Source organism: Rhineura floridana, chromosome 6 (assembly GCF_030035675.1).
Source record: "Rhineura floridana isolate rRhiFlo1 chromosome 6, rRhiFlo1.hap2, whole genome shotgun sequence".
Lineage (NCBI taxonomy): Eukaryota > Metazoa > Chordata > Lepidosauria > Squamata > Rhineuridae > Rhineura > Rhineura floridana.
The window spans coordinates 127,181,724-127,195,905 of NC_084485.1; the positions used below are offsets into that span (position 1 = coordinate 127,181,724).

General features: G+C 39.8%; 1 protein-coding gene across 7 annotated transcripts in view; it reads left to right on the plus strand.

The window, feature by feature from the left end:
• BCAR3 (BCAR3 adaptor protein, NSP family member) overlaps positions 1 to 14,182 on the plus strand; it is a 117,630-nt gene that overhangs the window by 65,683 nt on the left and 37,765 nt on the right. The window contains exon 1 of one of the 7 annotated variants that reach the window (XM_061633761.1): positions 8,382 to 8,558. The exons of the other annotated variants lie outside the window; for them this stretch is intronic. Within the exon in view, the coding sequence (XP_061489745.1) occupies positions 8,475 to 8,558 (84 nt within the window). The 5' untranslated portion in view covers positions 8,382 to 8,474. Of the gene's footprint in view, positions 1 to 8,381; positions 8,559 to 14,182 lie in introns of those variants that run through there. 7 annotated transcript variants of the gene reach the window in all.

Below are 14,182 nucleotides of genomic sequence, written 5' to 3' on the forward strand. Positions count from 1 at the left end.
TTGTGTGGGTGTGCATTTGTTTATGTATAATACATACATAATTGTGGTCTGGCCAGTTTTAAACAATTATTTTCACTGGGAATTCAGCCTTGACAAGCTTCTCAATTCCTTCTCAAAAGCAGGACAATAAAGAAGCTAAACTGCAGTGTCTTTTTTTTAAAATCTCTCTCCAACATATGATTGTTATCCATATGGGGGAGCCAGAGTGTAATTTCTTGCTGTGCAGATTCTAGAAATGGTCTTGGACTGTAAAACAAAGGAGATGCATTGTGTGCCTCCATGCAGCAGGACCATTGACATAGCAAAAGCATGCATAAAACAGATGAGCTTTATCAAAATATGTTTAGGTGTACTGCCGAGATCATAAAAAGCCCATATGATCTGAGAAAACATTGCTTCCTAGAACACAGGCAAGTCCCATTTGTTTCTTATCCTCACAAGTGAAAGTATTAGCAGCGGTTACGGTGATTGCATTGCTTCCTAGGAATCAAAACTCCCCCAGCAACCTTATGACATAAAAGTATATCGCTTAGAATTTAGGAAGCCTCCTTATACCAGGTCAGACTATTAGTCCATCTAGCTCAGTGGGGCCAATAGCAGCCCTAGAGCCGTGGTGGAGAACCTTCCAGCCAGTGGGCTTAATTAAGCCTTCTTTGTCTCTGAATTTGGCCCTCTGCTTTACAAGGTCTTGAACAGAGGTCTTCCCCATCACCTGCACCCTGATCCTTTTAACTAGAGATGCCAGTGATTGCATTTAGGATGTTCTGCATGCAAAGGATGTATCCTGTTGCTGAGCTATGGTCCCTTCCCCAAAATATATTTCTGGGCTGTCACTCTTTTGGAAGCGGCTGTGGCTCTGGCTCGGAGATGATACTCATGCTTTGTGTGTATGAGGTTCCTGGTTAAATCCCTGGCATCTCTGTTAAAAGGATCTGATGGAACAAGGATGGGAAATACAATTGCTAGTCAGGGTAAACAGCACTGAGCTAGACAGAGAACTGATTTGACTCTGGATAGGGCTGTTCCTTGTATTGCTAATAAAAGCAAATGGAGGTAAAAGCAAATGGAGGTCAGTTTACAAATTGTGCTGTGAGCCCTTGCAGAGTCAGGAGACATTCAGTGAGCAATGTTTTGCAGAGTGTGTATTGTGCTGCAGCACAGGGTGGGGAGGGCAGTCCGTGGAAATCTGCAAGCCCACCTGCCATGAGGAAGAAGTGGCATCCGCTTGCACCAGGGACACTCTAGATCCAAGCTACTGTATGCTGTTGTACTAAAATGTTCTAACACCACTCTGACATGCATGTTAAGTGGTACAGAAATTCCTACAAATAAATAAAAGATGATCACTGAGGTAGGATTGCAGACAGACTTTTTTTCAGAGTGGGAGATAAAATAATATGAACAAGGCACCTTTGTATATTAATTCCACTGTCTCTGGTTTTGCAGATTTCTGTAGCGCTTCAACACAGTCAATGCTTGCTTGGCAGCAGTAGGACAAAACTATGAGTTTGTACACAGTGGGCAAAAATGCTTCTTGCACGCAACCTTAAGTATTGTAACAAGTGTTGTCTGTGTTCAGCCTTCCTAAGGAAAGCTGTGCTTTCAACTGAGCTCTAAGCACTGGTTTTTCAGAGCATGACACAACTTTAATGTGGGGGAGGTCTATCATTTATGTAATGTGCAAAAATGCCAAGTGAATGCTACACAAGCAGGGTCTGTGCAAAAGGTTTTATGTACGTCCATGCATGTGTAGATGCAGCAGCATATTGCTGCACCAGTCCTACAAGATGCAATATAGATTCAGCCAAAGTGGAGCCATTTTAAGTCTCACTGATGTCAGTGGGAGAAATAAGCATGCTTCTTAATTTGAAATCAGTGGATATAGAAGTGCTTTGTGTTCATCCTCTGACTTATTTTACATGCCAGTTGCACGGCCTGCAACTGCGTAAGTGCTGTTTTGATTCTGAATGGTTACATTAAAATGGACTGTGTTTAATTAGAATAGTTTCTGGTGTTCACCCACCGTGAGCTCGATTCTGTGAACAGATGCTTTTCTTTGACTATTATATCAGTATTCTGGCAGATTATGAGTGCTGGCTAGAGCTGTTCTGTTGGATAGATCTGACACTGTACTTGTATGCAACACACTTCAAATTTATTTTTTTGCGAAGAGACAACAATCCACCTAATCAGTTGCTTGCCAGATGAATCTCAGTGTCCAATTAAATCTTCACAATTAGTAGGCCTAGGAAATGCATGACAATTGTTTTGTTTTTTTACTCAGAACCTTAAAAGTGCCTTTTTAAGCCTCTCTCGCAGTATTTATCCCAGGGATAAAGACCAGAAGAGACCTATTTTTAAATCCAGTACATTTCTAGTCAGTGAATATTTTATATTCCGAACTGTGGAATAGTCTTTCTGATGAGGTGCGCCTGGCGCCGACGCTGCTATCTTTTCAGCGCCAGGTGAAAACTTTTTTATACTCCCAGGCATTTTAAACTGTATCTTATGTGTATTTTATAGTGTATTTTAACAGTATTGCATTATTGTTGTATTTTGATGTAGTTTGGTTCCCTGCTTGTTTGGTTGTTTTTTGATTCTGTTATATCTATTGTATTTATATATTGTGCTTGTTTTATTTCTGATGTACACCGCCCAGAGAGCCTTTTAGGCTTAGGGCGGTCTATAAATTAAATAAAATAAAATAAATAAATAAATAAATATTTGGAGAAGAGAAGATACTTGTGAGTACATAGATTTAATGTATGCAAGATTCCTTGATTTAATACTTTTATTGTGTTTGTATTTTGTAATCTTCCTCATGGTTATCAGGGGTGTAGTCATCTGTGGTCTTGAGGAGTCTTAGACCCCTTACGTTTTTGAGAGTGGCGTCCCAGATCACCATCCCATGAGCCAATCAGCATGAAAGGGGAGCGTGTTAGCTACTGAGAAGAGTCTTCTAACATGCTTCCTTGTCCTTTCCTGCTGATTGGAGCCAATCAGAGTGAAAGGAGGTGGGTCAGCCACTGAGAAGACTCTTTTCAGTAATGAACTCTCTCCCCTTTCATGCTGATTGGCTCCTAGGGAAGCCTGCTGTTGTGGGAGAAAACATTAACAGGGATCTCATTCTCAACCCAATAGCAAAAGAAGGGGACGTGGCATGGCTATGACGATCATGAAGGGAGCCTGCACTATGCTACTGACAGTGATTAGGCGAGGTTGCATGTTGTCATAATGGCCTATGGCTAAATACAGTAAAAGTAACTTGACTTGTCTTGAGTTGGTTCTATATTCACGTTTGAGGTATAGGAAATGCAAACCTGTCCTTTTAGTGTTGTGTGCAAATGCCCTGAATGGATTTCATCTGAGAAGAGGCTCAGCCTATTCTGTGTGAAATTGGTTCAATAAAGTAGGTTGTAAGTTGAGGTGTAGGGTGGGCATGTGTTCAGCTTTACAGAGGATGGTCCTCTGTTTGGAGTGCTCTATTTGAAAGGTTGTCCTCTGGTCCAAGTCTATTTTAAAGGGGAAAAAACATAAGAAGGGGCCTTGGAAGTCAGCATCTGAAGAGCAGACCTACAGCTTACCTGGTCACAGTTTTCTCTGCTGTGGTAAGATGCACTGTATTTCTATTTAAATTATAGTAATTATTTTTAAATTAGTATCTATACATATAATAAATTAGGATGTGCAATATTTTTGCAAACTGGTGTCCCTTCTTGGGTGAAGTTTGTGGTGTTTTTTTTAAAAAAATTCATAAGTGATCACCCTATGGAGGAGGGATTTTACTTTCTTCCTTGTTCCTAGTTAAGCTCCTGTCTCTTTTTTTTTTCAATAATTTTTATTCAGATTTTCATAAAACATACAAGACAAAATCATAAAACATTCAAAGACAAAAAACAAAATCAAAAATAGTTAAACAAAAAGAAAAAAAGAAAAGAAAAAAAAAACAAAAATAAAAAATAAAGAGTAAAATATTGACTTCCCATTTGTCAAAGATCAAATCAGTTATAAGTCTATAATATATAGCAATCCTGTCTCTTAAGTCATATTATAAAATCACTTTCCTCCAGTAGTTATCTTACTTAATCATCAAATCTCATAAACATTACTTTATTCTTTCCACAAAAAGTCAAAGAGAGGTTTCAATTCTTTAAGAAATATATCTATCAATTTTTTTTTTCCAGATAAGCATATCGATTAATCCATCTCATTACTAATTATGATAATCTTATTGTCATAACCATAGTCAAAATAAACATTTCAATTAATCCATCACATCAGAATCTGTTAGGTTCAGTAATTTCAGTAGCCATTGTTCTATTATCTCTATTAGTTCCATTTTCCATCTTCCATCTTCAGTAGTCTTGTTAAGTCCAGTAATTTCCATATCCAATCTTCCATTATCAGTATTCCATAATAATCTTGCTGTCAAAGCCATAGTCATATAATAAGAGTCTGATGGGAATTACCTCTATCCCAAATATTTTCTTGCCATCCATTCTGAATAAGTTGCTGAAATACTGCTGTAAAATCATATCTCTGTTCTTTTTTTCAAAATACACTGGGTCATCTCTTAAAAGTTTTTCCATTGTCACATGGCTGCAGTTAATTCCATAGATTTTCTCTATATTGGGCTCCATCACATCATTCCAGTCCAGAAGATAATCCATGCCATTGATAACTTTATCTCTAGAATCTTCATTAATTTCTTCAGAGATAACATTGAGTTCCAAACAATAGATTTTATTTCTAAAGTCCATAGACTCCAAATCTTGTTCCTGTTCCACGTTTGTTCCAATCTCCGGGATCTCCTCTCTCACAGGGACCCCTATTCCAGTCTCCAGGGTCTCCTCTCTCACAGGGACCCCTGTTCCAATCTCCGGGGTCTCCTCTCTCACAGGGACCCCTTCCAGGGTCACCTCTCTCACAGGGACCCTTATATCTTTAATCTCCTGCTTCATTTTACTCAATTCAATTTTCGTTATCTCAATCTCATCCATTATTCTCTGAAACATAGTTATTTCCAGATTCTCAGCCACTTTCTTAATTGCCATTTTAAAAGAAAAATATAGGAAAACCACTTCTTATTTCAGCAACAATTGGGTTAATACTCCAAACTTGGTGACATCACAGTATAAACAGAGCAGACAGCCTTATCTCTCCAATAGTTAAGTAAACAAAATGCAGTTCCCAGGATCGAAGCAATTAGTGGCAATCGTCAAGAAACAGATTCGTCAAAATAAAATAGACCAAAAAGAGAGTAATCTCAAAACAGTATAATATTTTTCAAAATAAAAATCTGGAATAGAAATCCCTCTTCTGTGTGTATCTTTAGAATGCAAATCCAGGACAGCTTTTTGCAACAAAAACAGAGATAAGCTATTAATTAGTGCGTAGCAGAGAGAAGTTACGGCTCCCCAGTGAGATGTCAAAAACCGATCAATCTGGCAAATCTCTTTTAAACAGCAACAATTTAAGTCAAGTAAAAGAAAAATATAGAAAGAAGGGTGCTTGCCTGTTAGTGCGTTCTCTCTTAGAAGATAAGATGAACGTTCGCTTTAACAGATAGAGCTTGCTGTTGAAAATCCGTCCCACCTTCGTCGGCTGGACCTCGTCCCATAAATTAATGAGATCTGGTCGTCCCAACAAAAATAGGCTTTGAGGTTAATCTCTTCGTTTCTCCCTACCCGGGAGAAGTTTAATCAGTCAAAAAAAAAAGAAAAAACTGACTGATATATCTGAATAAGCTTCTTTTGAGGCAGGAGCCCGTCTCAAAAGCAGGCACAGGCTAAGTCACCCTTCCCGGAAGTCAGTTAAGCTCCTGTCTCAATCCAAGATGTATGGGGTTACTTGCTGGCAAAAGAGCTGTGCTGTCTTCATATGCTCAAGACCAGCTGCTTAGTATTGGTTTGGGGTTTCCAGGGCTGATGAACAGCCATACCTGCTGCACCATGCTCAGTTTTTTGTTTGTTTTAAACTGTTCTGAATTGTTGTATATAGTACACTTTTTATTTTGCAAGTTGTTGTATGACCCTTCTGAGCAGAGCATTTATGGGATATGAAAATATGAGTAATAAAAAGATTAAATTGTTTTTTCCTGTGCTTGCAAAACAAATCCTGCCAATATCAGCAAAACATTTTATCACATTACCAATGCAATCAAAATGTGCCTTCCTAAGGATCTGTTTGCTGACACAGCTTGTTTTGGAACTGTTATAAATCACTCCCCAACTGTCTCAATTTTGGTGCAGTGTTTCTTATTTTGGATTAGTTAATCCAGTTTAACTCTTGCACCCTGCGGCTCGGCTCCACTTAGAGTTTTCATCAGATATATTCAAAACAGCTAAAATTACATAGAATATTTTTTGCCAAAACTATAGGAGAAGGCTGTTAGGAAATGAGTTATTCATGTAATCCACCTCCTGCCTAGCTGCTTTATGAACATAGTATATTATGGACAAATTATGCATCTGTTTTGCAAGGGATTTCTGATTCCATCTAAAATTAAATACCTAAAATTAAACATTTGGATGTTTTCAAAACTATATATGGCTGGTCACATACTTGAAACTATTTCAGTGCTTGGCTCATAATAAAATTCTTGTGGTGGAGAATTCCAGTAACTTTTTATAACGTCAAGGGGGGGAAAGAGTGCGTTCATATTGCTTGTATTGGGGAACTTTCATGTTCAGAAAAACATTTTCTGGCCTGTAGCATTTCAGACGGTTGGTAGGAAATCACGTTGGAATATTCTCCCCCCACAAAAGCATAGAAACCTGGAATTGATAGAGAATGTTGTGCAACAACCCTTCTTCACATTCTGCTAGCTTTCAAGGATTTTTGACATGGAAGTGTATTCAAACATGCAAATCCTTGCTGCAGCCTGAAATGGTAGAGTCCAGAACAACATGCTTGGTTCCCCCCCCCCCAATGTGCAGATAGCTCAGAGTTATCTTTAGGCTGCAGTCCTGTACCCACTTACTTGAGAGCAAGTTCCCTTCTGATTTGCTTCCGAATAGACATGTATGAGGTTACAATATTTCTTAGTTATATTGGAGGTCTTCTGTCTCCTAGTTCTAGGGCACCTGCCTCAACTTGGAACAGGATGTTAGCTGGTGTAGAGTTGCACCAGAATGTCCTTTTGGCATGACTTGGTACATGCGTTTTGCTCATGGTTAAAAGGCTGGCCATTGTACTGCAGGTTTTTCTTCCAGATCAGAATGCACAGCATGTTTGTTTTGTGTTGGGTTTTCTTCTTTTCTTGCAGTATGTGGCTAGGATCACTTACTTAAGACATCTGGAGCCATTTACTCTGCAAGTTCCTTTCTGCAGGGCTTCTGCTTGTGGCACACTGAGGTCTGGATTCTGCAGTGCAACCTGGAACTGAAGGAAAGGATCAAAAGAGATATAGCTTTGCTTAGTACTTTTTTGTGCAGAGCTTTTTACGTGCAAAACCATAGCGTATAGACTGACATTTATTTCTGGCCTGCCAGTCTCAAAGTTTAGCTTTAACTGTGTTTTAAAGGGAACTGCCCCCCTTTTCAAAGTCAGAAATCTCCCACTGAAATCAGTTATAAAAATCTGATGGATTTTCAGTGGAGTTGGCTAATACCCAGAACTTGCAAGCTGTGTTAAGTTATTGCTTTCCAGAAGCCTGTGTAGTTGTGTGTGGGACCAGCACCAGTTCAGTGAGTGATCTTCTAATTAAATAGCAGAAGGTAGTGTTTACTACTATGACGTTAGCAGTGGCTGTGATGATGTTACTGGCTTCTCTCTGTTGTTGTTGCATGGCAGGTTGCCAGCAGCTTCCTAATTCTAAACAAATAGGCTCCACTCTTTTCCCTTGGTTACCTGTGCACCAGGATATAACTTTATGTTTGATGATGATGAGTAACAGAGACATGCAACCCCCTAGGCAACTGTTCTCTCAAGTGCCCTCCATCTCCTCTCTCCCCCCCCCCGCTTATCAGTTGTGTACCTAGCAGTGTTACTGATATAGGCATGGACATTACTTATTTTTTGTTGCTGCAGAGGAATAAGAGGACCGGGGAAGCCATTCTGTGCCTAATGACTCAAGATGCTATGTGCTGCCATTAAGAAAAAGGTGATGCTTTTTTGCTGGATTGAGGGGCTTGTGTTTTGTAATCTGGGGAATTCCCAAACAGAAAGAGACTCTCTCTCTCTCTCTCTCTCTCTCTCTCTCTCTCTGAGGGTTAGGATTTCATTGGCAAGTTGAACGAAGTCCCATGATGATTTTGATCTACGCTGGAAGCAAGCGGGAGATGTCCTCTTTAGATGACAGGATCAGCTTTCACTGAGGAAACAGCCTGGGATTAAAGTGTGAGGTGGGGGGAGTGTAGAAGACCCAGCAGGCAGCAGCTAAACTCAGTGGGAGCTCTTGGAAGTAGCTGGGAGGGACCATTCATTTTGTGTGCCAAGGGAGGTTGTTGGTCCATGGGACAAAGGATTTGAAAATGCCAAAAGACTGTAATGTTCTTCAAACGCTCATAGCATCTCTCTGCTGTTTTTATCATCGTAAGGCCGTTATTGGTGTCAAGGTAGGTGGTCTGAAATGTGAAAGTGTGTGTGACAGTGAAATAAATTGTACTTAGGCGGATACATGTATTCTGTCTAGAGATTAATGGAAGGTCATGTTTTTATGATATTACATACTATTGTCCTTAGGTAGTTGTGGTGTAGTGGATAAAGTGTTGGCCTCTTGTCAAGGAGACCTGCATTCAGAATCCTGCTCACCTGTGAAGCTCGCAGAATGATTTTAGGCTAGTCTGTCTCATTCTCTCCCTCTGTGAAAATTTAGACTAATCTACCTCACAAAGCTTTGCGCAGATATAATGTGGGAAATCCCCAGGTATGCCGCTTGTAAAGGGTTGGGGGTAAATTGTATAAAAAATATTAGCACCTGAAAAAGCAATGCTGATCCTTCAAATAGGTAAACTAGTCTCTTTTCATTCTGGGTCACTTTCACATGGGCTTACCCATAAGTCCTTTCCATGTCATTTCCACATTAATCAGCAATTTAAAGAAAAATCTGCATGAACGTCCACACATGTAATTTTTATATCCTTCTTTTCTTTCCAGATATATTCTTCTAAACGTATTTTCTCTCAGTATGCATTTTAAAACACATTTTGATATGTTGTCTTGAACCAAGAACTGCCTTAGGACATTCAGGAAGGGTGGATAAATATTTTGCAATCCGCACTTTAGTTCAGGAGGTGTTGTTTAGGTCAGTTAGTACTGAAATTTGCTAAGAACAAATTCCTCAAGTATCCCTGTTTAAAACTTAGGTTGCCTACTAACCTGAAGTTGCAAACAGATGGAAGGCTGCATCACAAAGCAGCAAAAAAAGTGAAGCCAGTAATTGCAGAAGGATTTATTTACAAATTGACCATCAGGCTTCTCCAAGCATTTGAAACGTCTCTGCTTTTCTTCAGGGGAAGCTGAAAGTGATATGCTATGACTATAAATAATACTCAGACACTTAATATAGAAATGCATAATGCAATATTCTTTCTGTGACCATATTCCTTCTATTGACTGTCATGTAAAGGGTCTAGCAGAGTATAATTATAAACCAATTTCTTAAAAAACCCTTTGTTACAGCTATGCAGAATCTCAGACCTGGTTATGTACACAAATCTGAGGATCATTTTATTAAGAATACAAAAAACAGTGTTGAACTGTGAAACTCATAAGTGACAGTGGCCCAGTGCCTTACAATGCAATCCAGTACATACCTACTCAGAAGTAAGATCCATTGGGTTTAATGGAACTTACTCCCAGGTAAGTGTGTATTGGATTGCAGCCTTAGTGAGGAGTTCAGGAGCATGCCTATGTTTTAATTGTTTGTGATATACTGTTATACATTCATCATGACGAGACTTTACATCACCATCTTCAAATCCTGATTTTATACTGTGGTTACAAAGGGGATACTGGTTATGTTTTAGCACAGGTACAGATGTACAGCATGGAATGATGGAAATATGTGAGCTTGTAGCACATCCCTGATTTCCTGACAATCATTACATTCCTAATCTCTAGGGTCAGCCGAAGACATTTTGGTGCCTGAGGCAAGGGCGTTTCATGTACAGTGTACAGACACTGGCAACGGAACAGTGTCTTCCACCACACCTCAAGACAGCTGACTGGTTTAGGGACTGCAGGGCAGATCACATGACATATCCTCTAATATCTCGCCACTGTTCCCTCATCAGCCGCCTGCATTTCTGTGTTGAGGAAAATATGTTGAATTTATGCTTCCCATCTAGCTGTTAAGGTTAGAACCCTCCTAGCCAGCATGTGAACATGCCTAAGGAAGCATTTACTCACAAGGAGTTCCCTATGTTGCTCTTTGTGGAGCAGATTGCAGTCTGCAGGAGATCAACCCAGACATTTACTGAGTGGTGACTTAAGGGCAAACGGAAAGTGAGGTGCTACTTCAATGATTAAGATTGTAAAAGGCGCTATTTTAATTTACTGGTTAAAAAACTTCCATGTGAATTTTGAGGCTTAGCGTACGTTATCAAAGCAGAATTGGAGCTACACTTCTTCACTGTGTTGTTTATCTTGGCACAATTGCCTAATACCTAAAATCGTGCAGTACGTTGTCATGGTAACTTTCCATTGACCCAATCCACATGTCTGCTGGGGAAATGGGAGAGGGACATTATTTTTATATAGAAATCCAGCTGGCCCTGTTCAGAAATTAGATTCTATTTAAGAGGCTCCCAACTCTTTAAAATAGGTTAGATGTATGCGTTGCAGAACTTTGAGATCTCCTTTGCTTCATGTTCAGTGAATTTCAAGGAAGTTCTATTTTAAAGCATTTGTAAACATAGAATGGGAGGGCCAGAGATGGCAACTGAACTTTGGCTGTCCAGAGCTACCGTTAGTGAGGATGTAAGTGAAACTAGAATGTGCAAGGGCAAGATTGTAGGGTTGGATCCGATCAGATACATTAATTTCAATAGGAACGCACTAAGAAAATTAAGCATGAAGGATGATATGGAGTTTACTGGATCTTGTTTATTATGGCATGGGACATTATATATCAGATTGTTGTCAGTGGCCTGGGAAGGAAGTAGAAGCTGCCTTGCTCAGTTAGAGAGCATCTCCTAGATAGAGCATGCAGAAGGTCTCGCTTTCAGTCCTCAGCATCTCTGGGTAGGGCTAGGAGAAAGTCCTATCTGAAACTCAGGAGAGCTGCTGCCAGTTGGTGTAGACGATACTGAGCTAGATAGACCAAAATGTCTGACTTTGTAAGGCAGTTTTCTATGTTCCTGGTACCCCATAATGTTAAATTGCCTGAATCAGCTTTTCAGAGACACAGGATCTGAGCATGTCTTTCATCTTCCACTATATGTGGTCTCAGTCTGAAAAATATATATACGATAAAGAGGTGTTCTTAATTATAGCTCCTCAAAGTACAAAATAATTAGTTCTTCTGCTTGGGATTCTCATGAGACAGCATATGGGGTGTGCCTTGTGTCCAAGGCAAACATAATACGCTACTTGCATTCACGATATGCTCCTTGGACTCATGATCTCCAATGAATGCAATCATTCTCAAAAATACAGCATTATGTTGCCTATAAAACTATTGGGGCATGAGAAAATAATTGAGGAGTTTCAAATGAATAGCCCAGGCTATTCATTTCTGTAGTCCAGGCACTGCTTTGGGCACAAACCAAATTATGGTTTGCCAACAACAGGAAATCAGTGTAGAAATCCTGTTGTGCAAGGCCTGAGGCTTGATTCTCCTTGACACTCAACTTGTGCATGCAATGCCAAACCATGGTTTGGTGTTATGCCTGAATGTGGTTTATCTCTTAGGTTATCACAAGACCATACCTTTGTTTTACTCCCAGAGCTCCACAGAGAATCAGTTTATGGCCACATTCACACCACACATCTATTCTACCATTATTCCACATATCAGTCAAGAAACCTGGGAAGTGTAGTTTGTGAAGGGTACTGAGAATTGTTAGGAGATCTCTATTCCTCTCACAGAGCTACAATTCCTGGAGTGGTTTAACAATCAATCCCTCTTCCCAGGGAACTCTGGGAAATGTAGTTCTGTGAAGGGAATAGGGGTCTCCTAACAACTCTCAGCACCTTTCACAAGCTACATTTCCTATGCTTCTTTGGGAGAAGCCATGACAGTTGAAATTGGAATAATGGTGGGGAAAATGTATGGTGTGGATGTGGCCTGTTATTTTTTACCATTGGCTTTCCAGCCTATGACTTTTTATAGTATCACATGTAAGATGTTTTGAGTAGTTGATTAAAGCTTTATGGAAGAGCAAACCAAGAACTGTTAAACAAATGTCAGATTTATTCTGGAAAACATAGTAATAATTTAGTCATATCAAAAAGAAACCAAACAGTGTTCTAATTAATACTCTGCCCAAGCACAAAATATTTTATTGCTATAGATCAGGACAGCATACCTAAAACAGTAGGGAGGTTTTGGAATGGGAAGTGACTGGCTGAGAATCTTACTAATAAAGTTACACTTTTGTCACAGAAATTGGTCTGGTTTAGGTATAGCAATCTTGATCTGATAAAGCATGGTTTATTGGTTCAGGCATAAACCATGTGCTCACACACTCTCAGCTTTGGCAAAACTTTCTTAGTTTCTTAAGAGAGTTTCCTGTGATGTCCAAATGGGAAGCTGTGGTTTAAGAACTCCATTTAAACTAGAATATCATCCAGGATCTGGTTCCCTGCAGCTGGGCTTGTGAAGCAAGAAGGGAGTGTATTAGCAGTGTGGTGAGAGTGTTGGACTGGAACCTGAGAGATCAGGGCTCAAATCCCTGCTTGGCCATGAAGCTTACTGAGTGACCTTGGGTCAGTCAGTATCTCTCAGCCTAACCTACCTTGCAGGATTGTTGTGAATATGAAATTGGGAGCAGAACCATGTTTGGACACCACCTTGAGCTCTTTGGAGGAAAGGTGGTATATAAATGCAATAATAAATAAATAAATAAAAATAATTAGCTTATTCCCAGGCTTTAAAACCATGCTTTACTGGACTGAGATTGTTATGTCTTCGCCAGTCTTTGATTCTTATGTGAGGACAAAGAACACCAGTTTTGGCTCAGAGGGAAGATTGAATAGTTTCAATACATATTTTGAAACAAAGGACAAGCAAGGCCTTAATGATGAATATAAAATTTCCAGAAGATCAAAAGACTCCCAGTTGATTGCTCCCCCTACCCCTGGCCCAGCCAGTATCACTAGGATGCCTTGCTTGGTGGCAGGGGACTTAAAAGCACATGGAATAGCTGTATGCCTTAGATGAGTGGTAGCCATCGTGCTTTCCAGAGGTTGTAGACTAAAACTTCCATCGTGCCCAGCCACCATGGCTAGTGGTTCTGGCGGTTTGAGTTGTAGCCCAATAACGTCTGGGACACACAACATTGGCTACCTCTGCCTTAGATGAACATCATGTTTTTACTGTGGACTCCCCCACTTTACCGTGCTAAGCTTTGTCCCTAGCTCTTGAACTTGTGAGGCTGTGCCCCAGGCCCCTACCCTGGTACCAGATTTCTCTCTCTCCCTCTTAGAAGTTGGCAACCCTACAGTCAAGATGATTGCCAAGTGAATATTCGTATTTGTCTGACATCATTTTACATTCTTGTCTATCCAGAGACATTGGGGTAGCTATGATAAAAAAAGACAGGAACGTCTAAGTAGGTTTGTGTTTATGTTTCTTATAGAGATAAGCTAGAAATTTCTGTTTGCATCAGTCTTATGGTCTTTTTTGCTACTTACTTATTAAAACATTTCTATACCCCCCCTCACATCAAACTTGGGGTGATATTCAGCAGTTTCAAAGTATACCAGTTTTAAAATACATATTTTTGTACTAGAAGTACAAAAGCTAAAACTCCCTGGGAACTCAGTGCAGAGTTGTAAAGTATTGCAATCTGTTGGAGTCAAGCACCAGCAAAGACCTGGGAGCACAGAAGTGTGTTTAACAGATGTATAAACATAAGCATGGGTGATTGCCTAAACTCAGAGGAGACAGTTCTACAACAGACATTGCTACAGAAAAGGCTCTCTTCTGGTTTTATTTATTTTATTACATTTATATCCCACCTTTCCTGGCAGACAAACATAGTTCTCCCCCTCCAGATTTTATCCTCACAGCAAC